The 14711-nt window shown below is 51.6% G+C and overlaps 2 protein-coding genes across 2 annotated transcripts; one reads left to right on the top strand and one right to left on the bottom strand.

Moving 5' to 3' along the window:
* Nucleotides 1-5053: 5053 nt before the first annotated feature.
* BBK36DRAFT_1164573 (hypothetical protein) lies at nt 5054-6109 on the top strand (the record flags this gene model as incomplete). The annotated part of the gene is made up of 4 exons (XM_024894659.1): nt 5054-5094; nt 5277-5329; nt 5450-5533; nt 5804-6109. Coding segments are annotated over 4 exons (484 nt in total), but the record flags the coding sequence as incomplete, so codon positions are not given.
* A 6263-nt stretch (nt 6110-12372) lies between these two features.
* BBK36DRAFT_1128755 (hypothetical protein) lies at nt 12373-13748 on the bottom strand (the record flags this gene model as incomplete). The annotated part of the gene is made up of 2 exons (XM_024891659.1): nt 12373-13553; nt 13658-13748. 2 exons carry the CDS (start codon nt 13746-13748, stop codon nt 12373-12375), a joined length of 1272 nt encoding a protein of 423 aa, XP_024745888.1.
* Nucleotides 13749-14711: the final 963 nt, after the last annotated feature.

The raw sequence follows: 14711 nt of genomic DNA on the forward strand, positions 1-14711 counted from the left end.
TGTCAGTTTACTTGCTCACAGCGGGGAAAATTTCGGTTTGTCCAGGGCTCTCGACAGCGGCGGCGTTTACGAATTGCTTAAATTGCCGCCTGTAACCATTCAGGTTCACGTACGACCGATTCTTCCCACGGGTTGGTGCTACCCTGGGCTGCTAAACTGATCTGCGGCTTCCAAGAACCTTGATGATGGTGCAACACCCGTTGTCTTGGCTCGACGGAATATAGCCTCCGCATTTCTGTCCTACGCGGAAACAGCCGTGTCTTGTGTGAGGATCTACGAGGCTAGGGAGCTACCTAGATAATCTGATTCACATCTGGCGTCGTTTGTGTAAATACCTATCTGCGGTGTTGCTCGTATACAGAACCAATGAGTGAAATTGTACCGAGCGATGCCATAGGGAGACTTGGGATGTGCTGCAAAGACCAGACATATGATGCTAGATCTCTCTGTTTCAGGTGTCAATGCCATTGATTGAGCCTGAAGCCAACATGACGGGCTCAGTATGTGATTGTTGACGAAACCGGGGCGCGAGAGCCGAAGGTGACGCTGGTTTGCTGGGAGAGGAAGGCAGCCAAGGACGAGCTCACATGCGCAGGTTCTCAAAAACTACTGGAGGAGTCGAGGCTTTCTATTACAGGGTACACGCACCCACAGTTGATGTGTACCTACCCCAAGCCCCAGGTCCCTTGGTTTTATCGCCGATGTCTGGAGTTTATTTTCGACAAGTTCAGCGTGCGGAGTACCAAGTCCGTCTAAGTACTGGGGTAACAACAGGCCTGGTGGGAGCAATGGCATTCTGAGCCGGATGCTCACTTGCATTGAAAAGAGCGAGAACTCGCCGGGGCCACTCAATATTACCTAGGTACCTTTCGCATGGAGAGATCCCTGAAGATAGTACCCAGGTACAGATGGCCGATTGCAAGGCTCTGATACTATGACGCAGACGGTCTCCTTCAGTTGGAAGGGTTCCAGCAGCTGTGGTTGCTGTGGGCGTATACTTGCAGTTCCCCTTTGTCGATGCCCCAGGACCATGTTTACGCCCGAGCACAAGGAGAGCCTACCTGAGGTCACTCTATGCCGTACCGCGTCTTCTGTCCTCTTCTTCCACACACCCAATCTCGGTCCAGCTGTGTTTCAACACCACTCTCGCGTACAAGAAGCCTGGATGGAGGTTCAAGACCCTCTCCACCCATCCTTGGTTCGGCCCAACCGATCCCCGACGCTACTGCGCAACGCCGTGGGGTGAGCAAAAGCTGGTGGTCAGCACCCTGACAGTTTGTGTGTTAAGAGGATGGCGCTTGGGTTCTGGTGCCTGAAGGGCTGAGAACTAACACGAGATAGTATGCCCGACTATACTCTCTCTTCCTGGGGCAGTTTGTCTTCGACGTGCACACATTATCGAGGCAAAATCTGGGAAACACGGCTTGTACTTGTAGGTTCTCTCTCCCTTCAGCTCGAGTGCCGATCAGCCTCGAAAGTACTAATAGATCCGCAAGGCATCAAAGCACATACTAATACATGCTGCAGTACCAAGAAGTCCTTGCGTCAAAGCACAGATGCCAACTCGATACTGACGTAAGAAGGCGGGAAGACGCTCAGCCCCCCCAAACGCCGCCTCTTTCCGCCTAGCCATCATGGTCAATGAGGACAGTATAGTCGAGGCACGGGATCGCTGCTATAGACCTATCGAGTAGGTACATCGATAGTCATGGTTCCTGTTCCCGCTGACAGCCTCATATGACGTGCCTTGCCAGAGCCCTTGTGAACTGCACGCTTGTTTGGCTGTGCCCCGTCTCATCAACGGGCGACGAAGCTGACAGCCTCGTGGAATGTGGCTATCCGTGTAGATGATCGACGGCACTTGCTGCTGAAAGGAGACGAGTCGCATTAGCGCATCCAACTCTTCTCATGCCCTTGAAGCCATCCCGCGAAGCCGTCATGTCTTGTCTGCCAAGTCCACCTCGTGTCAGGCGCTTTTCTTCTCTCAATACCGACCCCCGTCGCATACTACAGTACTTGTTACTTTGTAGCACGCAGGCTGAAAAGCCCAAGACACGGCCCGGTTACGCCCTAATACATAGCCCATAGGTATGTAGCATTCACACTCGTGGGCTAAGCGAACAAGCTCGAGATTAAGATGGCTACAGATGGTATAAGTGATCGGCACTTGTCCGCGAGCCGTCGCAGATCCCGATACTACTGTGCAGTTCGATATGGGCTGCCGAGGGAAGCGCTAGCAGGGGATCCCACACGTATATACTATTACGAGCAACACGAGTAGTAGTATTATTACCTATCAAGCCTCCCTTGGCTTGCTTGTCACCAAGGGAATGCCGCTCTACAAGACTGACAGCTTCCAATCACAAGTGCGAGGCAGCAACTGGGCGTGCTAGCGTTTCTCCAGTGGCGTTCACAAGGTGCGTTCAGTTTCTCCGTAGGATCTTCTGCCGCAGTCTTCAGGGTTTTCTTCCCTGCATTGGGTTAAACAAGCTGATTCCAAGCCGTTCTAAAGCAACTGGCGGCCAGCGCCTTGCAAGACTTTTCGCATTGGCTTCGCGACTGCGGCATCAGAACATAGTCCTTGGCCCCTCGTGTACCGACGGCAGCCGCTTCGACTGTCACCGTGTCTTACTACGAGCTGTGGGGGTTGCGAACTCGGTGAGGTAATTTGCGTCTTTTCTTACTTGTCACATATCAGGTCTCAAGCAGGGAGAGCACACCAACTCAGCTGAGATGCAGGCTTCTGCCGCTCTCGGCAGAGTTCCGCCGATGAACGTCGAGTCCGCCAATATCGCCGTCTTGGATGAAACATATCGCCGAACAGCAAGCGTGGGCTGTCGATTGACTGCCTTTATGTCTCAATTAAACCAGGCTTTTTTTATGGCCATCATCGAGCACACTGAGGAGCTGGCCCTGCGTATTCTTCCATGTTCTCTACCTAGGAGGAATACACGGCCAAATTCCCTTCACTGCGAGCTAGTCCTGGCAGAGGGCCTCTGATGCTCCTTTGGCTTAGTTGGAAGCAATCTACGAGGAAAGTCACCAGTGCTACGTTGTATGGTAAGTCTATGGGAGAGAGAGTTCAAGCCCAGCGCCTCATGCAGTCTGCCCTCCTTTTTGGAGCTGCTCTTTCGTGATGAAAACGATATTACTACAGATTCAGCTACTACTGTATGGCTCGAATCCTCCTTGCCGATCACTAACAGGAGGAGGTTCTGTTCATTTTACGAGTCAATGCGAAATGTGCTTTAGAGAGCTGGGAGGTGACCTACAGTGAGTTCAGAGCTACCTGAACCAAGCCAAGGGCAAAGATGATGATAATGTGAGCGAGTGGAAACGACAAAATTATCAGGTAAAGAAGACTATCAACCCAAATAAACGCAATGGGCTTTTCCTTCCTCCTGATTAAAGGACGGATCGAAGGCGCAACAAGGGTGCTCATGCGTAAGAATTGGTGTGCGATGTCGGCACAGGCATCCTTCCCGGCCTCGCAAGATTCTCACCTAAGTCGACGCCTACTACTAAGCTCGGCTGTAGCTTGACGTTTCATCGGCGAGGCTTGAGCGCCTCGATCCGACCAATGTGCGTTTCAGGCTCATAGCAAGCCTTGTCTCCAGAGACTTCCCCTCCCCATCCTTTGGTTGAGATGGCCTACTTCTTCTTGTTCGAATTCCCTCTTTATCGATGGCTTTGGCTTTTCTTTTCACGCGAATAAAGGTTTGGTTGTGTTCCAGAACTGTCCTCGAAATTTCGACACAGTTGAAGTGCCTTCATCTGTTTTGTCGGGCACGAAGCCGGCCTGAGACTGGGCGCTCAGCCCAAACGCGGACTTACACCCTGCCCTCGTGCGGCCAGCATTCAGCCTTACTGCTAGCCTTGACTAACTTCACGAGACCGGAACATTTTTCTCGACTACTGAAGCTGGCAAGTCTTCCGCCGAGAGGTGGTGTCGTGCGTGCAGGGCTTATTGGAGCTCTGAGGGGCTGCAACGGAGATGCAGTTGGGGGGGCCGCGGGTAAGCCCACGTTCTGTCCTTTGCCCCCCTCCATCTCCGCAGCCGCAGCGTCTCCGGAGCGGGTCAAGGCTGTATCGCACGCCGGCACCCAGAAGAGAGGGCATTGAGGGTGGCGCGCGTACCGGCCTCAGGCGGCAGCTGTAGGTGTCCTTGACTTTGAGACTCCAAGACCGCGGGAGCAGCTTCGCAAGCTCTATAGCCCGTCTGTTCTTCACTTTGTTTCGTTTTCAACTTCCGCGGGCGGAAGTGTCTGTTCTCATCAGGATATACGATATCCATTCCGACGTCCCTGTCAGTTTCCCAGCCCGAATCTGGGGACCTGCGTGTCATCCGCACTCATACTTGACCCCTTGGCCACCCCGATGGTGTGGAGACGACCCATTCCCTCGCCATTACGGAGACTTGAGATTATATACATCTACACGATCCTATTCTGGCTCAACAACCCTCGGCAACCGACCAGACTGTGGGAGTATCGACATCTCTAGACACACACTGCCGTCATAGGCGCCCTCGCTTTCGTCATCAAACACCCTTCGAGCAACGGTGGTCTCCGGTCGCCGTTGAAGTATTTGTTCCGGACTTTTGGACATCAACTCACTCCAATTGTCGAGGCTCTCGCCCACACCAACTTGCACCTCCAACGCCCCGAAGGAAGCGGATCCCCGAGGGCGTGCGTGTACGACGAGTGTGGCACCAGGCTTGTCCTGGAAAAACAGTTGTTTTTTTCTCCGTTACTTTGCCGTCGACGTCCCCTCGTCGCAGACATCGTTGCTAGTGGTGAGTTGCGCGCAGCCGTCCTCGTCCGTCTGACAGCATAACCCCTTGGAGCAACCTGGGGTAACGTCGGGATCCTCTAATAGATGCCGCGCCGGAAAACGTCCAATACGTCCCCCGAGCCTCCAGCTGTGAGTTGAAGCCCTTTCCTACTCACAACGAATCGCGGTTGTCGGTCCTGTTCAATACCTAACCAGATACTTGTTTGAGTTAGAAGAAAGGCCCTGTCTGGGCTACGCCGTGTCGACCCTGCGCCGGACGCATGGTCAAGAATCCCGGCCATGTCTGCCGTGGACAGGGTGGTTCGTTTGTCTTCTGTCTCCCCTGTTTCCCACCCTCTTCTTTCTGTTTCCTGCTACCTTGTTCTTCCTTTTCCCGAGAGGGTGTCCCTTTGCGCATCCTCTCCGCATCCCGCCACCATCGACATCCTGGTATTCACGACTGACACGAGGCCCGCATTCCTGGGCTGGCGCTTGAAATCTAGAGAAGAGCGCCAAGTGTTCTCACTGTGTCGCCGGCCACCACAAGTGCGAGGACGTACGTGGTCCCTCCAAGCCGTCTACAGCTGTCGTCCACCTCGTTTAACTGCTTTACCCTCCATCGACGTCATTGCTGCTTGCTTACAATAACTCCTGCTGAACACCTCCTGTACGTTAGTTGCTTGTAGACAAAGATGGCAAAATCAAGCCCGCCGCGCGCGCCGTTGCGGCTGCGTCCCTCAAAGTGTCCCGGGGCGAGGAGGTCAGTGTTTCATTACGGATCAGTTGCTGGTCGAGTCTATTCCTGTCCTGTCCTCCAAGTCTCTACTCATGGTCCCAGACGCTCAGCGGCATCAGTGTGCATGCTTTGCGAGGAAGAAGATGATGATGGGATTCTGAACGAGTGTTTCCTTACTTTCTCCACGCATGAACTTGGTTGTTGAAATCCCCCCGCCTCTTCCTCTTACTCCTCGTCATCGACCTCTGCTAACAAGCTCACTCGCTGCTACTTGCCGCTTTTAACCAAGAACAGGTCCCAGAGTACGAAGACTTGGCTACCAAGTACAACTTACTTGCACGCCGGGAGGCAAAGCGGAGGGCGCCGTCAGCGGCAGGGTCCACGTCTGCGGCTGCCGCGGCTGCCGCGGCCGTGAGCACGGATGCTCTCGCGGAGCTGATACGTCGACAGAATGAGATCCTGCTGGACATACGGGCTGAGCTGAGCGCGATGCGGGAGAGGTCCGGGGCGGGGACGCCACAGGTGGAAGATTCGGATGTGTATGAGGACGATTATGGGTTTGAGCCGGAGGGGGATGGGGGAGTTGGAGCTGAGGAGTAAAAGGGTGGATGGTGTTTCGGCAATGGTTATATGATACAGGCCTTTGGGTATGGCAATGGTATCTTTGGAGTTTACATGATTGTGTTTTCTTCTATTCAATTGTTTGGCTGCTCTGTTGGATTCACGTGGTGAAACTGGCGCTTTGGTAACCTAACCAAGGAGGGAATGGGAGGAATGGAGATGTACGGAGATTGAGCTGATATGTGATGGAAATGCTCGAGGGGAGTTGTTTTGGCTAGAGGAAATAGGCAATGGGCTAGATTGTATTCAGCAATTTTTATCAACAAAAGCAGCTCATCTAAGTCACAAGTACATCGACAAGCAAGTCAGACGTAGCACACAGATCACGGTTCGCGAGTCAGCCACCTCTAATCGTTCTACAAACGGATTGCGGGGTCTGAAGAAGCCAAGCGATCTGCACGACACAATTCCAATTATAGGCTTCTTGTTTCTAGGTGCTATTCTTGTTTGCAGGTTCATGTGAGCCAAAGAAGGATCTCTCGCGTGCTTCGAACTAGCGATTCGTGAAGAAATTTAGAAGCTGGATGGGCGGTTGCGGTGGCGAAAAGGGGGGGCTGAAGGCGGGATGAGAACACGTGGATGATGTGCGGCGAGTGGCCATTCGAGTGTGTGAGATGCTGGGATATGGGAACTGCTGAAGTTGACGTTTGGGCTGCTGACTGGGGGAATGCTTGGACGACATGGTGGTCGGATATCGCTTGTGGTACGGAGTTTTGAGACGCCGGTTTTGGTTCCGTTGACAAGGCAGGGCTTCAAGGCGGGGAGTTGCGGGCTTACGATGAGATGGGGTATCCATATATTTTCTCCAGCATTGCAGATAAACGCCGTTTGACTTGACATGGCGGGATTGTTTCAGTCCATGTCTTCTGTATAAACCTAGCTTACGATGACAAGGCATGTTACTGGGGCCCATGGGAATTGCCAAGTCCTGGCCATACATGACTTCCGGCCATATAAGAACCCCCCCAGCCATATGCGGTTTCAAGGTTGCCCCTGTCTCTTTCTCCATGACATCGTCTGCAATACTACCTGGTACCAGGTGCTTGACCCCGCCTAAGAATAACTATGCTTTGCTTGCTACTTGAGACTGCCAAGATGAAGCAGCCGTTTCGTGCGGGCGCTGAGGCCGGCCGGGAGTCCTAGAAGGGCCATTGAACAGCAGTGGCAACATATAGTCGCAGCATATAGTCTTTCCTTCAACCAGGGGTCACTCCTGCAGCTTATAACCGCCGCTACAACAGATACACCGGGCAAGAGACTTACGCCATTGTCATATATCTGGTCGGTAGTGGCCGTGGTGAGAGAGAGAGAGAAGCCCAACGTTCATATCGAGATGCCCAAAGTGGGAGATTACCGAATTAGGAAATCCGCATGATGGATGGGCCAATCAGCGATGACCGGATAAGAGGAGTGGGGCTACCAGTTCTGACAGTCGGATAAAGAGCAGCAAGTCCTTGGGCGGCAGACTGCAGGGAAGTTGATGCGGATTTATTGATAGTTATTGTAAGTCCACTTAAGAGCCGTTCTGAGGACTACCTGATGAAGAAACCACGGCTGCGGCCTCCCGCTTTATTGGCAGTGTTGGGTCTTGTTCTATGGATCAAGTACGACGGGTTCGTTGCGGATATCTGCATGAGCAAGGAACGGCAAAGAAGTGCTTCCTCACTCATCCCCGCAATGGCTGTATATGCCAAGAAACTTCTCTTACCCTGTTAAAGTAGAAACAAGTAATATCCAAGGAAGCATGATCCATGAGCCACAGTTTCTATTTCTGCTCGGTTATGATGCCCCCCTGTGAGAAGTTGAACGGCGTGATTGGGTTGTTGTCGCGGGAACTTGGAAAAGGGTCTCTGACGGTGTGGGCGTAGCAATGAAGAAGACCGGGATGAGTTCAGTCGAACAGTGCTTGTTGTACCCTATGTCAGAAGCTTCCCCGCGCCAGTGCTACATTGCCATACAGCTGAAGAGATCAGCAACCAGACGGGCCCCTATAATCATTCGGAGCGAGCCCTGGCATCAACTACCAGCTAGGCGCAAATCCGTTAGACTGGCGAGCTGGCTTACGCCGCGCCAAATAGATGGCCTACGCTCCTATACGAGGCGATCACTCATGATGATATCTCGAGGCATCAAAGCTTGCTTGGGCGAGGAAACAGAGCTAACGTGGGAGTGCCCTACACGAAGACACGCCAGCGCCATCAACGATCTGACGCTTCCTACCACTTAGCAGGGTGCAAGGAATAAATGCCGAAGCTTGGCTTCTGTCTCACCAAGCAAGGTGAGGGTAAGGCTGGAAGCTAACACTTGGCCCGTCGAATCGCCATAGCCCGTAGGCTCGCAGGAATCGTAGTGCTCCTTCGAGGCTGAAAGTAGTCAATGCAAGGATCGGGTTGACTAGTTGAGTTTTCCCAGCAATCCAGAAGGAAAATAATCCGCTGGAATGCTTTTAGGGGACTTGGAGTCGGCAGGGGGGAGGGGGGCCATGGCAGGAGGGGCGACGAGAGTCCGCAGAAGTGCCGTTACATCATGACCCGAAGTGAGCAAGTGATCTATTCACGACAAAAACATGATAGCGCCGGCGCCTGTCGACAACTGGCGAGATGCCAAGTCTCATCCGCATAGTATATGGCCTACTCTGGGGGCCGTTGGCTAGCTTTCCCGGAGGTGTATTGGCACGGCATCACGTCGTCGGGGCTGCCGACGAGTGCATTAGCCAGGTCATGAATTCCTCCTAGACGCCAATCGGAACACGGCTGAAGCCGCCAACAAGCATGTGCAGAGATTTGCTCCGACCGCTAAAATACAAAGATATGCGAAGTCGTACGTTTTTTCCACCCCTCCCCCATCTCGAGGCCTGTCCGTTCGTTCGGGGCAACTGTCCCCTGCCTGTCATGTTCGGCCAACGATTTGGACCGAACCACGACCCCTTGTGGTGGGAGCCATCCCCCGCAAAGATCTGCGACAAGTAGCCCAAGGACAAACACATGGCCCATCCCATGCCCATCCATCCATCCATCTCCCCCCCTTTTGCCTCCATGCCAAGGGTTTTCTCTCGTTAGGGCAGGCAACCTTTTACGCGTAGGTTGGCACAGCTTGCCCCAGATTGGAAGGGCTCGCCTGAAGTACGCGACCGCCCCAACGGGGCGACGCACATGCAACGGAACTCGTCTAGAAGGAATGCCAGCCCTTGAAAAAAAAGCATTCTGAGGCTGACAACTCCTCTACTAGCCCATCGTGGGCAAGATGAACGGCCCCAAAACAAGTTTTGCTTCACCTGTTCCTTGGTCTTTTCTTCAATTGATTCGGCGTTTAGCCGCAGATATCAGCGTTGCTGACCAGCTTTCGGAGTTCAGGTGCGAGCATAGGGGGGGTACACGATGTTCAACAACCGCACGGCAGTGTACAGATATGAAAAAGCTTTCCTCGAGCCAGGCACAACACCGCTAACTTCCGAGGAACACCATACTCTGTACAGCATTCGATGCATCCCCATACACATGGGCAGACCTTGCTCTTTCTCCTTTAGGTTACCTCTGCGGGCAACTTCGTAGCTTTTTTCTGTTTTCCTTACCGAGCATGCATTGCTCGATCTCTACTTGACCATCCTTATCTAGCTGTTTCTTGTATCAAGCAGCTAAAATCGTTTCCCATGGGTAGCAGCGGTTAGTTTTAGGGGCGAGTTTAATGGAACGTCGGGTCAAGGCTCATCCTTTGTGAGATGGTCTTGACTGGATGGGCTTGCTTCATCTTGTAACCAGTAAGAACGACTTGACGTAGCTGAACTGAGTATTATAACCATATGGGTGTTAGTATCATTAGGATCCTGAAAACCAAGAAACTGTCAACGTGGGCTGGAGTCAAGGAACAAGGTACAGCATCTGGCACATACTGCGGCCGCTCTCATTCCTTTGGCTAACAGTTTCTCCCCATTGCAGGATTTCGCAGGCGGGGATAGAGGGCGTAACAGCGTATCATTTCATGTCGTTTCGGGATACGGCACGCCAATATTGGAAAGGCAAAGTATTGCACCTCCAAATTTAGAGTAACTATGGATACGAACGGTGGGAACGCAGGGTCGTCATGCCACACCGGGTTGCCCCCCTAGCATTGAGCCGATCTGATATCATTTTGATGGAAGGTCTCGCAAGCCATTCGAATCATACAATTTTATGTGATCACCGAGAACCTCTTTTTGAATCCCGAGACTCTCCCGTCCTTCCTCTGGCTGCCTAGCTTTATTGCGTGGCAAAACCATGTTCCGCGTCAGCGGCATACAACACGTACAGGACGCCCTCCAGCCTTGGGTACCCCCTTGGACGGATATGTTGTATCCGCTGAGGACCCCGGATATAAGGCAAGGAGGTGTCAAAGTGATGTATCGATTTGATTATAGGCATAGGCAAAGATATATTGGTAATGACATTTAATTACAGCAAGGCCATCTGGCACATAGAAGGCATTTTTATGGCGCTCTCTACATTGTCTTTGAAGCCTTTAATATCGTCCATTATTCCAATACTTGGAAGGTCCAAGATACCAGCAGTAGGTGGTGAGTCAGGCAGCCACCATCTGTATTCCTTACGATCATCTTGCAGCCGCAAAGCCATGTCATTACCGAGATCTCTCGGACAAAATCAGCTTATGATCGGAGACACGAAATCCCACGGCACCGATTGAACCACGATATCTCAGACCTCGTCATTTGAATTGGGGCTCAGTAATCGTTAATCTATTTGCTCATTACCAAGCCGTGGCAACCGGCGAGGCTGTGTAATCGGACGCTCTGGTTCCGAGCAAACGGGCGACTGTCAGCGTAGGGTATCATTTGAGTGGGAGGAATCAAGGAACTGACGCGAAAAAGCTGCAATGACAAAGAAAACGTGTCAAGTACCGAGATACTTGGTTGAGCCCTTCCTGCAGAACGGTAAAGTATGGGGTGTGCATACCGGTTGGGAATTTGCCTGTCATCCGAGAATATCGATATCCAGGGAGGCTCGTCATACCAGAGGTGTAATTCAGGGTTACCATGTCATCATAAAGATGAGTTAGTCAATCATGTCCACTATGATGGTTCTGGGCTTTGAATCAAACTGAGGCAGGGGTACAAGGAGAAAACTCACGTCCTCTTCAGATGGACCCCTGAATCACAGAACGGCGAGATTTATTTCTGACTAGTAGCCAGGAATACATGGTGCATTGAGAATAACACCTGAGATGACTAACTTCAAGTAAGAATAAATCCAAAATAGGATTTACAGATGGGCAAAAGATACCTTGAGTTGCTGAGGGATGTTAAGGGACCATACAAGCTAACCATGCGTGGTTTGCAGTTGTATAATTATTTTGTCCTGTAGAAGAGAGATGAGGTTGATTGATAATACATTCAGAATGTTCTTCTGCAGCTTAACGCTCTACTGGTCGTGGAGTTGACGAGAAGTCGATGAATAGTAGTTTCAACCCTAAGGATGAACACTCCATGAGACATTCCGGTACGAAACTATTGGAACTCGGTTTGCACGGTCCTATCAGAGGGCTCCATGAAGCTACCATATGTACTACCTTGGTGTCAGTCTTGGAAGAAGCACCAAAAGCTTCTACGACTTGTAATTAGATGTAAGAGATCTGCTTGTTGGAGTGGCGATACCATCTCAGGCTCGCACAATCTACCCCCCTTGCAAACCAGTTCAACCTTAGCTATCACGTTCTAGCTTCCTTAGACGCCAGGTATGGAAGCACCATGCGACAAGAGATATAGCATCCCATTTTAGTGCTAAGTATGTATCTTAGGTTCTACTATGTGAGCATGTAGACTGACAAGGCCCAGCTCAACATCATACCCTCAGGACCGATATTTAATGGCAACAGCAGCTAGGACACGTGTGACAGATTTGGACTTGATAAAACGTAGTATTTCCAATATGAATCAACGCCAACCGGTCGCTTCAGCTTCCAGCATTGGTAATTGGGGAGGTCCAGCAGTGGTCGAATGGTTTTCAGCATCTTGAATTGAAGACTAAAAGCTCGGTATGCCCAATGACAGGTCCATATCACCTACGACTGCAAGGTTCATGTGATGAGACACATTGCCTTCCATATCCTAATTAAGAAACACATAGAAGCACTCTGGACTGAAATCAATGAAGACTAATGTCGTATATATCGAGTGATTCCGTGTTTAGTTACCTAATGGTATAATGACCTCGAAGGTGAACTCAATCACCAGAGGTACTGGAATAAATCGTCTATGTGATAGTAGAACACCACCGTCCGTTCCGACTCGCCAACCCACACAGCTGTGCCTCAAACGTAACCCCAGCAAGCCCTCCAATGAGTATTCCCACAGTCTCTCCAACCCCAATACTCCCCAAGGCAAACTCAGCGTCCGCCTCCGGATTCCTGCCCAAGTACTCCATGGCAGCACCCAATATGTTCATATACATGAAGCCGCTTAACCACCCAACAACAGACACGAGGCCAAAAGCAACGTACACATTCTCGCTCAACATTAGTGCCGTGTTGAGAATCACAGCCAGAGAGCAAGCTACCAACATGGCAAAGACAAGTCTTGGCCTTCTGGCTCGGAGCAGCAGAGCGGTCGATCGTGCTATAACATTCCCAGTCTGGAATGCTAGACCGTATGCAGCTAAAAACGTGGAATAGCCTGAGAAGTTTTGCAGCACCATGCTGGCACGAGGTGTTCCCGAGAGCACAAAGATTTGCGCGGCTGTGACGAGTAGCAGAGGGTCAATGTATAGCCTGAGAAGCTTGTTGCTCAGAAGCCGCAAATTACTTCGGAAGCGCTCCCAGAAGCTGATGTATGAGGAGGGTTTTGCAGACAGAAGTGAACAGTTTTGGCTTCCCATCTCGGAGACAGCGTCGTCTTCAGCGGCAAGCTCAATCTCAGTTGGCCACTTCTCTCCTCTGTGACTCCGAGGTGACGGAAGCACCAGGAAATAAGCAACCATCAAAGCCACAAGCAGATAATAAGCATAACCCGTCGCATCACGCAGCATGATGCCCATGCGGACCGTCACCAGCACCGGCAGCACAGCGCGCAATGCACCTCCCACTGCTGTCCCGGTCCCCCATCCTGCCAGCGCCGTCTTGCCGTACTGCGACAGCCGGCTCAGAAAGAAGACCTCACCAACTGCGGCAGTGGCCGAAGCAAGTAGCGCAATCAAGAGGCGGATAGGGGCGATGACATTTGGCGGCGCGGCATTGGCAGCGATGGTGGCCAGGATCCAGCAGCTTGTGAGGAGAAGAAGCCAGAACCAGTGTGGCGTGTAATGCAAGATGTGAGGAACGAGAAGCTTGACGCCAAGAGCAGGAAACAGCTCTATGAGCAAGACGATGGGTTGCGAAAAGGTGATAATAAGATAGAGACTGGAGAGGATGATGTATGGAAGAATGGCATTTGCAAAGCCTAGAACACAGGTTGGTGTCAACTCAGATACAGTTGCCGATGAAGTGACGGCTCAGTCAATACGACAGGCTATCTTCATCAAGGCAATATTGAACAGCACTCACCAACAATGCCAAAAGCGATAAATGTCCGCAAGTCCCATCCGGCAGTCGACACAGCACCGGACCCGCGAGGAGGAGTTTTCAGTGCCGGCATGGCGGAGGCGTAAGGTAAAAATGAGCTGTATAAGTTGCGGACGATGTTGGACCTGTGGCTCGTCACGATAGCCTCATATCTCTTCTTGTGAGCGGCCTAGAGTTGATCATATCCTAAGTATAACCTAATAGGCACTTAAACTAAACTCTCTCTTTGTAGGACGATAGCGAGTGAGTAGATGAACCGCGCCTCTCATCAGCTTCTACTAGCTAAGGGGGGCATAGATCACCCCGGTGACCCAGCTGCGCAAATCATGCACACACGCATACTCCTCTGTGCGTACTTACAGTAATGAGGCACATTTAAATCAACAACGCCCACTCAAGAGAGGGTAAAAGAACGGTCAACCGCCCCCAGCCAGCCGCAGATGACGTTGATGCTGTGGAAGCTTGACCCCTTAAAAGCCGATCCTCGCCCACGTGCGAGTAGTGCCAAAAAATGAACAGAGCCCGCGCCTGGAACCGCCTGGTTCGAAAGTCGCGGAGTCAACTCAGATTTGACGGCACCGATCAAAAGCCCCCGGTTAGTAGCAACCCAACAAATACAATGAGTCGTTCAGCTAATCAAAAGTCAAGCCCACGATGATGCGTGTCTCTTTTACCGCTATTGTCTTTGCATCCCCCCTGAGTGGGTTTGTGTTCATCGCTGCTGGATCTGGCACGGGGGCTCGATAAGAGACCCACGTTTCTGTGTGCATGAACAGAGTGTCGAAGATGATCGGCTAGAACATGTGCATACAGGCTGCGGCTTCCAGGAGAACCCTTCAACAGATCATAACCAACATCACTCATATCGCCATTCCACATTCAATCGTCTTCACATGGTTGGCATCGTCGTGAATGGGACAAAATATCGAGCATGTATCATGCGCGGTGTTTCCCAAGACTTCTATAAGCTTGTCCCAATATCTCACCAACACACCGAGTTGTGAAAATGAGACGCGCCAACTTATTTCAACAAGCG

This window comes from Trichoderma citrinoviride, assembly GCF_003025115.1.
Source record: "Trichoderma citrinoviride strain TUCIM 6016 unplaced genomic scaffold BBK36scaffold_16, whole genome shotgun sequence".
Taxonomy (NCBI): domain Eukaryota; kingdom Fungi; phylum Ascomycota; class Sordariomycetes; order Hypocreales; family Hypocreaceae; genus Trichoderma; species Trichoderma citrinoviride.